This window comes from Tigriopus californicus, chromosome 11 (assembly GCF_007210705.1).
Source record: "Tigriopus californicus strain San Diego chromosome 11, Tcal_SD_v2.1, whole genome shotgun sequence".
Taxonomy (NCBI): Eukaryota; Metazoa; Arthropoda; class Copepoda; order Harpacticoida; family Harpacticidae; genus Tigriopus; species Tigriopus californicus.
Window position 1 is genome coordinate 12,290,288 of NC_081450.1, and position 16,558 is coordinate 12,306,845.

General features: G+C 43.2%; 1 protein-coding gene across 2 annotated transcripts in view; it reads right to left on the bottom strand.

Moving 5' to 3' along the window:
- Positions 1 to 16,557, bottom strand: part of LOC131891129 (lachesin-like) — a 24,357-nt gene extending 7,800 nt beyond the window's left edge. Inside the window, exons 1-3 of one of the 2 annotated variants that reach the window (XM_059240644.1) lie at positions 15,987 to 16,557; positions 528 to 698; positions 244 to 456 (exon numbers count right to left, since the gene is read on the bottom strand). In XM_059240644.1, the coding sequence (XP_059096627.1) occupies positions 244 to 456; positions 528 to 698; positions 15,987 to 16,032 (430 nt within the window). In that variant the 5' untranslated portion in view covers positions 16,033 to 16,557. Of the gene's footprint in view, positions 1 to 243; positions 457 to 527; positions 699 to 783; positions 1,216 to 15,986 lie in introns of those variants that run through there. The other variant, XM_059240643.1, reaches the window with a different exon arrangement.
- Position 16,558: the final 1 nt, after the last annotated feature.

Below are 16,558 nucleotides of genomic sequence, written 5' to 3' on the forward strand. Positions count from 1 at the left end.
ATACTTTACTACTGCAATGGTTATTTGCGAAGTGTCAACTAGGGATGAAGAGAATCGATGTTAGTTCTTTCCATGGGAGTTGAACCGTTTCGAAGAGCAAACAAGTTTTGCTTTCTTCTTGAATGAAATGTCTGCCTTGCTTCACGGACATGTTCAATTTTAAAGGTACGAGGTGGTATGAGGTTTATTCAATTTTCAGGAAAATCAAACAACGATACGATTGTGATTTAAGTTTTTTTTTACCTAAAACGTTCAGGTGATGTTCCAGGAAGATAGGGTTCAGCTTCACCTCCACTTGGCACTTGTACGCCCCCGAATCGTATTCGGTAATCTCATTGATATGAAGGACTCGGCCCCCTTCTTCAATCCTCAAGCGCTCATCTTGGAACATGTTGACTGGACCGGCGAAAATGATCCGTCCCGAGCTCACATTGTGCCACGTGATGATATTCTTGCCTGGATCAACAGAGACGTAAGATCAGCAAAAGGTGTTCCAATAACTGAAATCAGGATCCATCCGAACTTACCCAGATTGGCCACATTGCACTCGAACTCGACCGTCTCGTGGACTTTGGCCTTTTGAACGCTCTGGGAGCTTCTGAAATACGGACTGAGACGATCGAGATGGGATTGGGCGTTTTCTCTGGATCTTCGGGGGGTTGCATTACAAAAAGTGACCAACATCAGAAGGAACAAACCTGGAAAAGAGAATTGCAGAGGAACAATTAAGTCCTGAATGAGAGAGAGAGATCCAAGAGAAATTGGAAATAGCGCTGAACTAACGGTCTGTGAACAACGAAGTCCGTGATGGTATTTGACAGCGGAATGTGGACATTTTCGTTGTGAAACCAATTCCAAAAACTCATCTTCACCCTTGAGCCCGTCGTGCTATTGAGCGTTTTTTCCCTTGACCCGTTCCAGCTGTCGGATTTATGACCATTACCCCATCCTCGGGACGTACAAATGCGATTCCCGAGGAGGACAAGGGCTTGCCTAATGTTATTTAGAAATTGGCTCGATCCTCGTTTCTATTTTCTCCCCTGGAAGCTGCTCGACCAGTGCGATTGCTTCTCGCGGGTCCAAAGCGCTTCCAAAAGTTCAAAGAAGAAAGCGAAACAGAGGGAGAAAGAGAGGGTTGAGCCTGGTCCGGTTGTTGTGACTCTCTGGGTCTGTATCTTTTCTTCGATCTTTCAACAAATGACCCTCACTGGACTCGTCTGGAATGCTCTCTGCAGATATACAGAGGCTCGGCCACCATGTGTTAACCGAGGGAGGTAGCTCAAATCAGATGGCAAAGATGGGTAGCGTTTTTCTCCGAGGGTTTTTCACGAGCATCGTTGAAATATCATGATGAGTATATGTGCCAGGATAGTGAAAAAAAATTAGCTGCTCCTTTGAAAATTAAACGTATAAATTAATCAATAGTTTTGTTCTCTTTTTTAATGTTGATTTTGTTTTGATTTTCGTGTTTTAGAGTGTAAGGTTTGAGAGTGACTTACCAATAGTTTTGTTGGGTTTAAAGAAACAAAAAGCATCTTTTTGGCAGAAAACTAAAGCAAATGTGGTCCTTTTTAAGTGACATGACAGATGATCGGTGTCAATCCATTATTTGTATCGGGATCAAAGACATTAGGTGCGATATAGTTTACATTTAAAAGGGTAAATATCGGTAAAAATTCACTGAAACATATTTGACTATAAGTTCAAAAATCGATAAAAGGTTGCCCTTTGCGTAGTTTCATTTTGACTGTTCTCTATGTCACAAGACGGCTTGTGCTTTTTTTAATTGCTCGTTTCCGTTACGACTGGTTATTGTGCTTCTTAGTTTACGCTCTTAAAACTTGGACAAAAAATAAATTAGCTATAATCTTGAAAAAAGACCTGGGACTTGACACAAGTGCACTGAAAATTACTCCAAGTGTACCCACCTTTGGCAGGCTCTTGACTCGGGCTCTGTTTTAGTCGTCACACTCATTGGAGAACTCTGACGAAAACGTGGGTTTCTATTTTTCAAGAGGGAACGAAAGATTGAAGGAAAGAAAGAAAAAGCGAATGAAGGAATGAATGTTCTCGGAATGGCATGAACACGTGCGCTCGTTCGTTTCGTTTCCCCTTGTTTTTCCCCAATGAGGAACTGAGCTCTCCCTGGTCATTCGCACGAACACACCACAATTACAAACGAGATCAGTTGTCCAGGATTTGGTCATCGAATCCTGATTTGCAAATTGGCTCGTATTAGGAGTATGAAAAGCCCAATCCGAGAAATGTGTCTTGTTAACGCTTTCACGTTCCACCTGAAACATTGCCTACATTCCTTGATCTCCTTTTAAGTGATCGTTATTGTCACGGCTTATTGACTTGGCCGGATTTACGACCTGAGAGTCAAGAGGTGTGATCTCATGTTGTTGACCTTTCGCAGATGGCCAGAGAGGAATCGTGTAGACACATTCTTCTCGTGAGCCCAATTCCATTTGAATTGATTTCAATTTTCCAATCCACTCGACATTTTTCAGTATTGATAGCCATGTGTCTCGAATTCTTTTGAACATCAATCAACCCATGATTGATGCCGTCTGCGAGAGAACGGTTGAGAGTCAGACGTTCCTTCGTTCGTTCGTCGCTCAAGTAAAATGGGATCAAGACCAAAACATCTCCATTACCAACTTAAGTTTCCCATCATGTTTTCCCTGTCTTTTCTCTTGCTTTCTTTCTGGCACGAGAGCCATTCAAAAGCGCCTATTGAATCATTCTTGACGTCTTCTGGCGTCTGTGAAAAGCTAATGTTGTTTTGAGTTCCCTTGTCAAGGGATATGAGTGGCTTGTTTTCAGGTGCATTGCTTCTTTACATGTTCTACCACGTGAAGGATTCGGGTTGATTGATCCCGGCTCGAGTTTTTAATCCACTTGATGAGTGAGGTTTCTTTGTGTAACCACCAAACCAACAGAGAGCTTGACTAGCTGGCATTGATCTTTGGATTCCATCTACTATGCAAAGTGCCCAATTGTATGGAAACATGTGGAGATACGTTCAGATTGTCTCATTTTTCAGGCCAATGCTCCAAGATCCAGAAGAGGCCGTCTCTGCAGTGAGGAATCAAGTGAGCAGAGGTCCTCCTCCTTTTGGGAACATCACTTTCCAAGCATAGAAGTGAACCGGGTTTAGCTGGAACAATGTACATAGTACGTTTGTTTAGAATATCAGTTGCCAATCGAGCTCTATTTAAAATCAACTCACCGAGGTAGAGAAAAAGGCGAGCTTACATGCCAATTTAAAATGTATACTTAAGGGTCTTTTTTTCCCAAATCAGCTTTAAGAAGATATCGTAGCAATTGAATTGTTATGATTGATTTAGTTGTTTCAACCCTGTGGTCTCTTCATTGCTTAATTCAGACGTCGACGTGGGTATCTGTGAACATTGATCAAGTGTAGCGAGCAGTTGTCTGATCTTTTTCTCCCCTATTGTCCGTCTATTATAATGGCAACAACCACCCACCATTCCGTGTTCATTCACTCAAACCGAAAGTGTGCATGATGTTGTTGCTGTGGTTGGTGTTCTAGTTGCATGTACTAGTAGTGTTGGTATTCCTCTTTGTGGGATGGTTCCAAAAAGAGACCCCTTCCATTACTTTGCCGTAAAAAGAAATTGCCCCCTAGAATGAATTGGGTGGGTGGATTACTAGAACCCAGTGGGGCTTGATTCCCCTCCTAAGAAGATAGGAAAAACGAGAGACACGCCCTTTCACCACGTTGATTTGGCCAGTGACTTGCATTTCCTCCCACAAAGCAGCGCAGGAATGGATGAACTCGGTGCTACAAGGTCTAGATTTCTTAGATATGACTTGTTGTTCCAATTGTTCCACCAACCTCTCCCTCGTGAATTGTGTATCTTTGACAGAAACGGAAGAAAGTTCATTTTGTTTTCTTCCCGAGGAGGCATGAAAATGATTTATCGAAGACCACCCCAGCCATTCCAAGAACTAACAAGAGCACCACCATCGACGCCCAGAGACAGTCCCATCAAAATGTCCCACATTGTCCCCCTTTGGTCAATGTCCCTCTTTCTCCCCCATTTCCTTCGTCCTAGACGCTATTTCATCCGATGGGCAAATGGGCAACATTGGGCATGGATATATGACTTTTTGTACGGCATTCCTCGTCATGAATCAAAATCTCGATATGTCCAAAACTTTCCGGGGAATGTTCAGTCCATGTTTGGTCAACCGTGTATTGTTGCTCGAAAGCCCGTTCAAAGGACAAGAGCAGTTCGTGCGAGTCGAACGAAATCTTCGAGCAACCCAACACGAGCTTGAAATGGCTCATTTCTGTTTGTTTTCCTCCGTGGACCCCTAAAAGCACTTAAAACAGAAAGACAAAATGGAATGGCTGAAACGAAAATGTAACTCCGAAGAAGATAGAGGAAAAGCGCATGATAAATGGAGTATGTGTCATCAACATCATCATCATCATCACGACAGAAGCCTCCCATTAGGTAGTTCTGTGGTATCCCCTCCGACCCGATTACCAATCTCCCTTTGTAAAAAGAAGCATTTCGTCCCCCCAAAATGATTCAGATTCAAGTTCCAAATCTGGTATTCTATATCATGGACCGTCCATCCCATTTTTCAAGCCACAAAGTCTTCGCAGAATGTGGCTCTGTTTGTTGTCTCTCATATCCTTGAAGGCTGCTCGCGAAAGTCTTGATAAGGAACAAGAGGATGGATGAAAAGTGTCGGTGAACCAGCCAACAGAGTAGAACTGGCTAGAGGGCAACCCATGGGATGATATACAGTCCAAGTTCTTGTATCGAGGCTTTATCATCTTCGATGAGGCTCAAGGAAAACAACCACGCGTCAATCCATCATACATAGGATGAAGGGAAATCTTGCTCCACGTCACTTTGCTAAACGCTTTGAGCATCGCCTTTTTATATTTCATCTCGAACACCACCACCAACACCACCACCCAAGATGAAGTCAACAATTTAGTGCCGTGGCTCATTTTTTGTCGGCATTTAACATAACAGATTATCCCTGGATCAATCGGACAAACCGGTGATGCTTCTCGTTGTTCTCGAATGACTTCATTCACCCCATCGGGAAACAAGGAATCCCCGCTGAACAAACACGCCACGAGGAGGATTGATCCTCGGATAAATAAATCTCTAGTACTCCCTCCGCCCTCACTTTTCGGGGGTCCATAACACAAAGGATATGAGGTGTGGAAATCAGCCTAATCCGGGTTATTTGTTTTCCCGGATCATTCCGTCAAAACGACCGAGAGAGAGAGAGAGAGAGGAGGATGTCCCGCCCATCCTCTCTCTACCTTGAATTGAGCACACACACTATATGTAGTACGTACAGATGGGTGATGGCTAGACTCTAAGAACCTGCGGGAGGTCGACACCCCACAAGAAGGGAAGGTAGACTAAGGGGAAACGTCGAACTTGGTTGATATTCACTTCGGTCCCGAGGAACGCAGAAAGGGTTGTTCGGTTCCAAGAATCGAACAACGGAGAGGGCGGAGCCGTTATTTTCATTTAGAAACACGTCCCACCAACAAGACAACAGGGCAAAAAAGCGGCCCAGATCTCTGGAGGAAAACAGTTGTTTTTCATTTAGCTTTTGTGACGTTCCATCCAACAACTCGAATCTGCCACAAAATGGCTTGGAAGTTGGTCCAAGTTTGCTAGTTACCATGTACTATGATGTGAGGCCAGAGGGGGGAGTAGAATGACGAACATTGGGGAACTATCCGTGGATGTACTGTACATGTGGTTAATGTTTGGTATGCTTGCTCTCATGTTCGAATAGATGCTAGTGTTCTACTACTCTGTGAGTTCGAAGTCAAGAAACCAGAAAGAGGCACAACGCGAGAGGCTTCCTCATCCAACTTTTTATCATGTCCCCCCACATCCTTGAAGAAATTAAGATAAATGTGGTCACACTAGCCTAATTTGGAAACCCTCGCAACTTCCGAGTACCTCGAATATACACGTACACTACGCCATCAGAAAATGCATCAAGATATGATGCACTTGCCTCATTAGCGGTTTCATCAATAGCTAGCTCCATCTCATGAGGTTCGAAAATGCTCATCCAAAGCTCAAAGAACCTCTCTTGAAACTCGAATATGCAGTGTGAAAAATCTTCCATTGTCTCAGATGGTCAGATGGCCAGCTGGCTGACGGGACTGACTGATCCAGTTCCCTTGGGAGTGTAAGTATACGATTTATTTAATGTATCATCAACGTTGGTTCCAATTCGGGGATTATTGAAATGAATTTGGCAACGTTCCCCGGTGTTTTACCCACTCCACCCTCGCCCATAGCCAACTATACCTCTTCTTCCTTTCCCATTTTCACAGATAATTCTCCACGCCCAAAACTCCCTCCCCCTTTTTCTCGTTCTCGGGGTCTTTGGCCAAAGCTGTGGGATAATTAAATTTCAGGATCACAAAATCGCACCCGGTCGCGTCGTTTTTAGGACGTGGTTGTCTGTGAGTCATTCCGTCTGAACGACGGGACTTTCATCTACATAATTTGGCCATAAAACATTTTTTGGAACGGAGCCGTTTTGAGGAGGGCATAACAACAATTAAATGTTCATTCAAGCTCATTCCAGGATTTCCAAGATTGTTCTGTTTCTTCTTGAATGTACAAACACGTCTTCTTTGGAGTATGGACTAAGGAAAACCAGCCGAACCCAAGAGAAGCAAGCTCCCTAATGTCTACCGTGTTCATGAAATGATTGATAAATGAGTTCAAGTCCTTTCAAATGATAATGAGGTAGGGATGTACGAAGTCATAAAGCCAAAGCCAGTCCTTGAACTCCCAGGTTCCAAGGTTAAAGCCTGGAACCACGGATCAATTTGCCGACGAACCAACGAAGACGATTCCGAAGAAAGTTGGAAGAATTGGATTCCTCGCTCCAGGAATTACATAGCACTCTTTTCGCAGCTGAGAGAGAAAGAGAGAGAGCCTCTTTCCTGTCAGAGAAGAACAGAAGAAAAGGGGTGGAATTCGGCTCCATGGGTTGGACTGACAAGTCTCAAGGGAGCCTTCCATTGCTCTGAGTTATCCAGTTTATAGACAACTCTGTCACCAAACACTGGTAAAACTGCACTCTCAGCCAAACTTTGGCCCGGTGCGTTGACCTCCACTAGATGGTAGAACAAGGTCCAATGTTTCAAAAGGAACGTGTCCAAAGAAAAAGAACTATTACTGGGGTGCCATTTCACTTAGTGATCGATACCCCGGTGAAAGCTTTCAAATAAGTTTGAGGCCAGGATATCGGAATCACAATAAAGCAAAGCCTAAAAAACCTCAATGTCAAGTGGCATCCCATCCAAACGTATTTGAATGTCAGCTCTGAAATGTCTAATACAATCTATTTATTTGCCGATGCATTTGTGAAAATCACAACCACAACCATTCGACATCGTCTCTAAGTAACAGTTTTGATGGGACCAGACTGTTTTGCTTTGGAGGGTCCAAATGATCCAAATTACACGTTGCAGGCCAAGCAATCTGCATTTTGTCCCCTTCCTGCTCCCTTCCTCCTCCTCCTCCTTCTCTTGTTGTTCCTTGTTGGATAAATGAGCCACCCTGCCTGTTCCAGAGTTCCATCTGGAATGCACATTCATCCCCTCTCACTCGCCCAGCGAAGCAACGAGTTAATTTGCTGACAATTGGCAGGTCATTTCCCCCCTCTGTTAACCAACCCAGGGACACAAGGAATTCCCCATGCTTCAAGCGATTCAATGACAAAGTTGGACATCTAATGATCACCTTGTCTCTACTCATAGTCAATCCCAAAATAGGTTTGCTTTGCGGGGAATCTCTGAGTCCGTTTCCAGAAGATGTTGCACATAATCCCAGGCAAAAAAAGCAAGTGTGAAGGACAGACCCTTTGATTTGGCAGATGGGATCAAGAGGATAAAAAGAGGATCGATCCTTTTGAAAGTTGCCAATCATCCCCCCCTCTCTTCCATATTTCCTTTGAATACCTCATTAATTGGACGAGTGCCACTTGCCAACTAGATCATGAATACAAAAGCGACATTGGGATCGTCTCAATTGATATTCCCGGGTCACAATTGAGGGGTGGATGAAAAATGCGAGGTAAATGATAAACAACGTTGTCATTTGGGAGTGGGTTCATGCGGTGTGTATGCAATTGAATTTTAACCATTGGGTTCCTTGACTGATGATCGTGTCGGGCTTGGACAGTTACTCAATCATGAGGAGGAATAACATCGATAGGTTCCGCTTTCTCCTAATGTTGACCGCATTAAGGAATCCGAGAGAGAGAGAGGTTGCAAAACCGACAAAGACTCCATTTGACACTGCTTTTGTAATAATCGAGACGTCTCATTAAGTGCGGTGATTTTGACACTATGATTCAGAGCCCAAGGCTCAAGCACTTGGGCAAGTGAGTCTTCTTTAATCACAGCCTTGTCAACGAAAGGCTCAAAAAACTTTTTTGTTTTTGCGCCCATTTATAGCCCCATGAACGAAATATGATTTGCAACTCAACTTGTAACGGATATGGGTACAACAATGAATGAGGTCTAACTGTGCTATAGTCGGTGGTCAACCGAGCCAAATTGTTTTTTTTTACTCATAATGGGCGGTAAACTCGCCTCAAGCCTTTTTTATTTAACACATTTTTTTGCAGATCCATAACAGAGTTTAAGATAGTTCCTTGATGGTGAAATATGCAGATCATTTTAGGTTAAAGTGACAGTTTATATCTTAAGAAAACAAGATTTCAAATGCCATACCTGATCGTCTCTTGCTTTGTCTTTCAGTCTTTGAGGCAAGCATTTTCATAAATGTCGACTCAAACTAGATCTTTCTGAAATTTATAAAATTTACCGCATCTGTAATTTTTAACACGCCAATGGGCAACATTATTTTTTTCTTTTGATTTAATTTATTAATCGGAAAATTTTCTGTATCAAAGGAACTTTGGTGTCCGTGGGGTCTATTTTACCCGTTAGAAGTATAACATAGTTCCTCAGAGGGCATGGGTTCGAATCCCACCTTCGAAAGTAGAACTCATTTCGAAACCTGCCACGGATTAAAGTTTTGTCCAAAATGATTGTAATTCGTATCGGTGATTTATATATTCTTAGAAGTATGCTCCTTCGTAGAAGCGACGTCCACAGTATCCCTTTTTAACCCTAACCATCCCTGATAATAGGACAGGAATGACTGCAGTGAATTCTGACCTATGATCATTGTAAGTACCAACATTTCCTTGTTTTGTTCCCTTAAGGGTTCCATTTGTGCATCATCGCGTGCACGTCATTGTCCACAGTGTTCCAAACAAATATGTGACGTTCATACAGCACACAATGAACATATGGTTACATCGCGCCTTTATTGTTGGGCAGGTGGGACAATCCCGGGTTAGTTTTGAGTTCATATTCCGCCGCATTTCACACCGCAATGTCCTCGAGAAGCAAACAGATTTAATGGGAACACGCGATGGCCTTGTTCCTTCCATGGGCTCCAATTATGAGCACACATGAAATATGCATGTCCCTTCCGTTTACATCTAAAATTACGTGGCCCCATGTTTGCCCAAGATATTCTGTTTTTATGACTCGACAAATAAAGCCCCGCCTCATCCTCGCAACTCAAAATTAGCCTCAATTACAATGTACCTGGTACTCAAATTATGAAGCCACTAGCAACACGGAGCTCGGCGCCGCCAGTTCCAGGATAGTGACTTTACCCAAAGATCAAATGTCAGGATTGTTGTCATTCCGCAATTTGTAGCATTGAAGAAGCCGAGAGAGTGGCGGGTTTTCAATTACCCCAAGTTCAAGATGTCACTTGTCTGGAATTGAAGCGTGGTGATAACTTCAGTGGAACCGAAGGTCGTCATTTGGATGTACGCTTGACCTCCCCAAGAGAAATACAACTTGAAATTGAAAACCAGACACCACCCACTACATTTATCTTGGTCCTGCTTTGGCTAGCCGTGGCAAGGGATAGAGAGTGAGAGAAATAATCTATCGATCTATGGGTAAACTGCAGTAGTGTTTAGACTTCTTTTCTCTTGGTCTGGAACTGATCCTATAATGAGTATAGGATTGGGCTCTCCCGCCAAACGCAACATTGCAAGGGCAGAGACGAACTTTTTTTCCATATACATTACAAAAAACCATCCCATCAACGAGGAAGAGCCAGGCCAAACCAGCACTCTAGCTCAAAGAGGCCTCATGGCCCGATTTTGCCCAATGTCATAACTACCGAGAACCTCCACCACATTTGGAGCATAAGATCGCTCTTTGGTTCATAAGATTGGGATCACTGTACAAAAATGAAACACCTTGTTCAGAAATGAGATATCAATAATGAATCTTAAGATAAGATGCTATTTTGTCATCAATCATGAAAATAAACCAAGATGCTGTAACAGTTGATGGACGAAAAAAATTGAATGTTAAGGCACCCTAAATATTGATTTAGAATGTACCGTGCATTCGCCATAGGTAAGTTCAATAAGTTCAATAGCTAACTTGTACAGTACACACTAATATTCGATAGTGATCAAATGTTTGTACTCTTATCGTGAAGCTGAATACCCACACATGCCTAAATCTCAAACGAAATTGATTTATTATGGTTAGCGTCGCCCTATGGGGTACAAAGCTGTTGTGGTGTGCCACAAGGCCATTGTGCCAGATTTTAGTCAGTGCTCCCAAGTTATTACCCTATACATCCAGAATCCTTTTTTTGGGTGGGTGTTCCGGGGTGTCCCACTCCCTGAGGGTGCCATTAAAAGTAACTGGGACGAGGACGATGAACCAGCAGAGGAACACTACCCAAAGTACTACTGGATGGGAATCATTAAGAAAAGTTCCAAAAAGCAAGAAAATGGCAGAACAAGGAAGAAAAGGAAACTTTTGTCTCGTTGCTCATGATTTCTGGTCTTGTAGTTCTAATTCCGTTCCACTCGCCTCCTTAAATACAAGAAGGATTCAGAGAGCTTTGTTTCTTGCTCTTCTTTTTTTCGAAAATTGAGCTCGTCATATTTCGCCAAGCCAATGATGCGTTTACAAGCTCGTCTTGAAGTCGTGAGAAAACTTCTCACTCTCACTGAATGTGGACTTTTTGTGTTCAGCTCTATGTTTTCCTTCACCCCCACTCAAGAGGTTGCATTCGCCTACTTGTCTACTTTATTACAAACCAAACATGCCAAATTTCCGTTGAAAGTCGGGGGGAGGGCCGAGTCGAAAAGTTAAATGGGAACAGGGCGACCCTGGTTTGGAGACAGAACAGGAACCAAGTTGGGCTTGAGTTCGTTACGTGGAGGTTTATGGGTGAACCTGGCTCATAATTTCATCTACTTTGTCAACTCTTATTGGCCAATTGGGAGCACTAGCGAGTCTTTATTCCATCACGGACCTGCAACTCTTCATTCTGGGATATTACGTACAACCGCAATATCCTCATTCCAAGTTTCAGGCCCTGGATCAAGTAGTGCATCATTTTCAAGGGGAGTCTAGACATGAATAAGCTTGCCATGGGTAAATTTGCAATAACAAGACATGTTCCCTCTCGAAGGGAAAAGTGCCCCCAAGGAGGGACACATGTCAATATTGGCCGGGATCATAAAAAAGGAACAAAGACGGGGGGGTGTTTCTCCCCTTTTTGGGGGTTTTGTCTTCGCAACTTTACAACCCCCTTTTCGAGGTCTCTTAATCTGATTGGGAAGTTTCAAGAAGTAAGCTGCACTCTCTCGCAAGATTTTTCTCAACTTCTGTGTCTATTTTCTGGCGGTTGGAAAATTTGGTCCCTCGTTCTCGCCCCCAGGGTTAAGTCGGGAATGGATGTTGATACACTACACTACTAGACTCCTATCGAAGTGGAGTGAACCACGTCCTTTCGAGCACAAACACCACTTGTTTGAGGCCGGGAGCAAATCTTGTCCCACCGCCCAAGTACCTTGTTTTCTACACTGAGGAAATTGAGCCGTCTTTCCACCTTCGGGAGAGGTTGATGTTGTTCCCAATGCTCCATGGGAGTAGCCATTGACGAGAACCGAGCCATTTTTCTCGGTCAGTTTGGAAGGAGCATGAGCGGGAGAGGCCAATGAATCCCTTTTGACATTTGGCAGTGTTTCGAGGGATGAAAGTGGACCATCTTTGTTTGAAACAGATCTCAAGTGAATTGTGTTTGCTTGGTGAACAGCAGTCCGGGAGAGAGGAATCTAATATCAGACTTGTGAAAACAAAGAAATCGACCACGGATGGGGATCATTCACCACTGTTTGGACAAGTCTTGAAGGAGGGAGCAAATCTCCCATTTTCCCTATATTAGGCCATAAATATTCAAAAAACCACACGTGGGTTGGACAAGTGGAACATTTGCCGAGGAAAAGGAACAATAACCTTGATTTCATCGGAAGTGAGAACAAGAGTCAGTTTCAGGAGAGAGACATACATTCGTTTATGCATGCAGACAAGCAAGGGAGGCCTCCAGAAGATCTTGATGGAATTGATGCAGTCACTCAAAACTCAGAGATGCGCGTAGCTCCTAACGAGTCCCACTAATAAAACCAATCGATTTCGAAATTGGGTCCTAATTATGAGAGTGGAACAAAAAATCTGGGATTTGCTTTGACTCAAACATGGAACCGTTTTTGGTGCCTAAAAGGGATGTCAAGAAGCCTCTGGGGCAAACGTGTGCGCCCATAGGATGGAGAAATGAGTCAATGTAAGAGAGTGGCAAGAACCATATTGGACTTGCAAATGACAAAAATTGGGTAAGTTTTTCTTCCTTCACCCGTGTCCTCGTGGGTCTTTTTTGGTTGAGCGGGTGTGGTGTGTTATGTTGTGTTAGATATTCGTTGTGCTCATTCTTCGGGATCTTGTCTACAATCTGGTGCCAAGCGACGAGCACATGGAGAACCACTTCACTTTTGGGACCGACTGAAACAGGCAACCATGGACAAATTGATTGGTTTTGACTCGTCATCTCGTGTGGCTTTTCAGGATTTTACGCTCTTGAGTGAACCCTGTCCACGGACGGCTCTTGTCGGGTAAAAAAGTTTGGCTCTGGCCGACTCTCTTGCTCATGGTGTTCATCTCCATGAGAATAGAATGGATCCTTCTCGATGAGATGCGTTTCCAGATTCCACCCCCTCCCCAAAGACATGATGAGTAATATAGTAGTGGTGACTGCCAAACAATACAATCCTTCACAGTCTTCAAATCTGAGCGCAGTGAATGGTCTTCCACTCCAATGACAGATACAAGACAAACAATCTCATATTTGCCAGCTGGAGAAAAAATGAACACTTCTTTGTGGGGGTAACGACCATTCGTGGAATACTGACTTTATAGGAATCTGTTGAACGATTTGTGAAAATGGCGCATTTTTAACCAGTGCGCCCTCTAGCGAGAAAAGCAAAGAGAGAATCATTCCAGTGTGACTAGAAAGAGTGAACAAGATAAAGTGCCACTTTGTTGAGTTGGCCTGGGTGCATTTCTTGATACTTTTTTGCAGTCATCTGTCCGTTTCGAGATGCATGTCCGTAAGCAGATCTGGCTAAATAATACATCAGCCACTTGTCACTCCGAGTGGTTTTGGGCCAAGAAAGAGAAGAGGTTTGGGCTATGCTGTACGAGCCCAAATTCTTAGACGTAGATTGGAAACCAAAAACCAAAAAGGAGGATTAGTTATTTTGGCACGATATTTAGCTTCTTGTCTACAGAGGGAGTCTTGGTCAATCATGGGATATATTGGCATTATCAATGCGAACATCACAACCACCCCTTTTGCCTGACTTATTCATGACCGACCACCCTGACAAAGTAAAATGACATTTCACGATGGGAAAAGGCGCAAAATCATACAATTTCTTTTAAGGGATGCTAACACAGTTTTGGAACAAATTTTCACATGTTGTTCTTTGTGATATACCATGAGCAATTCCATGAATATTGTAATAACATTTATTTCTCAAAAATGGAAAGGGCACTTTTTGCAAAAAGCTTTGCACTTGAGTTCGTAATCTTGACTTTCAATGAATATTTTCTCTTTTTCGAGTTTGGTTTTACCCTTGGTCCGATTTAGTCATTCTTCAGAGCTTGGCATGCCGTGAACGAGTGCTATTCTGTTGGTGGTTCGGGTCGATTGCAGATTTTTATCAGTCAATACCATTCTCTTATATCTCGTGTGCAATACTCTTGAGCCAAAGAGGGAGAAAGAAAAAAGGAAAGGGGGTTGTTTTGGACAAAGTTTTTTTATGGCTCTATATATGTAACAAGCCCTGAGAGGTACTCGTGGTCCGTACCTAACTGGAGCCGAGTTTGCATAGTTCACTCTCGGAAAAATCAAAATCATCACGAGTGAATCGCTCTTTCTTTGGCTTTTCACGAGTCTTCCCGGGTTCGGGATGGATTCCCCCTGGGGGAACGGCTGTCATGGGATGGAGGGGAAACAACGAGGGAGTCGGGGGTGGCTCAAGACATGTGGAAGAAGACTTCATTGAATGCAAAACATTCAGAGTGAAACACTATGCCAAGTCTTGTTCCTCCAGTCAAGCTAACGAGATGGAAAACGCTTGATTTCGAAAATGACCGCGACGAATGATTTGGGTGGTCAAGACAACCATGAAGTCAGGTTCATGGAGGTCACGCATGAATTCGACACTCAAAGGAGGGTTCTAGAAAAAGGCGATGATCGAACTGCTTAGAAAAACGTTCCTGGTAGATTCATCAGTTTTGTCTTACGAGCCAATCTTCGCCAAAGGCCAACGTGTGAGTAGGATTTTCGACACATTGTCATTGCTTGTTGTTCTTGCATATTCCGAGCTTCAAAATCCGGCTAATATTGACACTCCCCTCTTTACGCAATGAGAGCCAGGAAACGAAAGTCTATTTTCGTTTCCAATCGTGTATGTTCACTCAGTCACGGTTCACAGTTATTAAACAGTCAAACTGTCACAGAACTGAGTAATAATTCTACTCAAGGAAAAGTCATTTATAACGAGATTGATGACATGAAATTGACCTTATAGTGTACACCTCATTTAATGGATCTTGGGAACATCTTGAAAACATCGATATCAGGGTCTCTATTTTCTACCTCAGACAAGCTGGTGTATTTTAGAAAATTAGCCAAAAGCCTAACATGAAAGACATTTCGTGCTTGAATCAATCTCAAATGTGCTGGGCAGGGGGCAGGTTCCAGGATGGCTGCCAATTTTGCCATGTCAGATCGGCGAACTTAACATGTAGAAGTAAGTGAAGCAAAGGCCGCCGAAAAATCGAATGATCACGAAAAGTTCACAAACGACAAGCAGCAAAGTTTGACTGATCCTGTTCGAGCGTATAGTTTCTTCTAAGAAACAACAACAAAACTAACGAGTACAATAACCAACAGCACAACGTAGTAGCAACTCGCATGAAAAGATGACGTATGGAAAACTTTGCTGTCTGTCCCTCTTTTCAGATTTTTTCCATTTTTTCCTTAGGTTTTGCAATGCTTTGCTTACTGTAGCGTAAGCATCTACCCCATAGGGGCTTATTTTACACATATCAGAGACTGGACCGTGTTTAAATTGACCCCACGTTCCCAATTGGAGCTTTCATTGAGTAATGAGAATGGGTTCCATTACTGAAATTCTTGAAGTGCCGCATTACAAACACTTGTTGATTTCGAAAAAGATTCCAATGCCTACTTTTGCCTCGTCAAGACATAAGTGAATAAGAAGCCTTGAAACTTTAAGGTCCCTTTCTCGACTTTATTTTCTACCTCTAATCCGAACATCGGCCAAGGCAACATGTTCTAGTGGTTCAGAACGTTTCCTAAAAGCTCGAAGGCCTTTAAGTGTAAGTATACCATTTATGGGAGGAATGTATAAATTCAGCCAGCCGAAATGACGATACTGCTGAACGAACTTTTCCGTTACATGATGCCAACTTAGACTGAGCTTGAATTCATCCCTTGGCTTCTTGGACTTACCCTTGATTTGGATATGGAATGCGGATTGACGAGGGATTAGTCTCATGATGTCCTCCTTAAGCCTCGAAGACACAACAACACTTTGTCTGTTTTCCAGGATCCAGCTCAACAACTGTCCTCGGAGAGCGTTGTTTTCCCAACTGTTTCCTCAATTCTTCTTCACCTGACGGATCTTCAAGGAAGCATCGCCGTTAGCTTGGCACTGGGTCTTTGTTCCACTCGATCCAGGGATCATGGATCGTGAGCGTTTTCTGCCGACGATCCGAGGATTAACTAGGGAATTATTGCACTTCAAGTGTCAATCAAGTGATGAGCTTATGACAGTCCGGGAGAGATGGCGGAACTATGAAGGAACTTTATTTGTATTCACTTCGTAATAGCTTTCCCTGACCCCTGTCAATCAAGGGAATCTAGTCGAATGACCAAGCAAAGAGAGCGGGAGCGAGGAAAAAAAAAGTTACTGCTCAGAGTGAGTGAGTGCCCCCACCAATTTTCGAGCGAAACTTTTTTTTATGCCACCACTGAATGGATCGCAATGCACTTAACATTTGACGAGCAATGTGTGGAGTGTT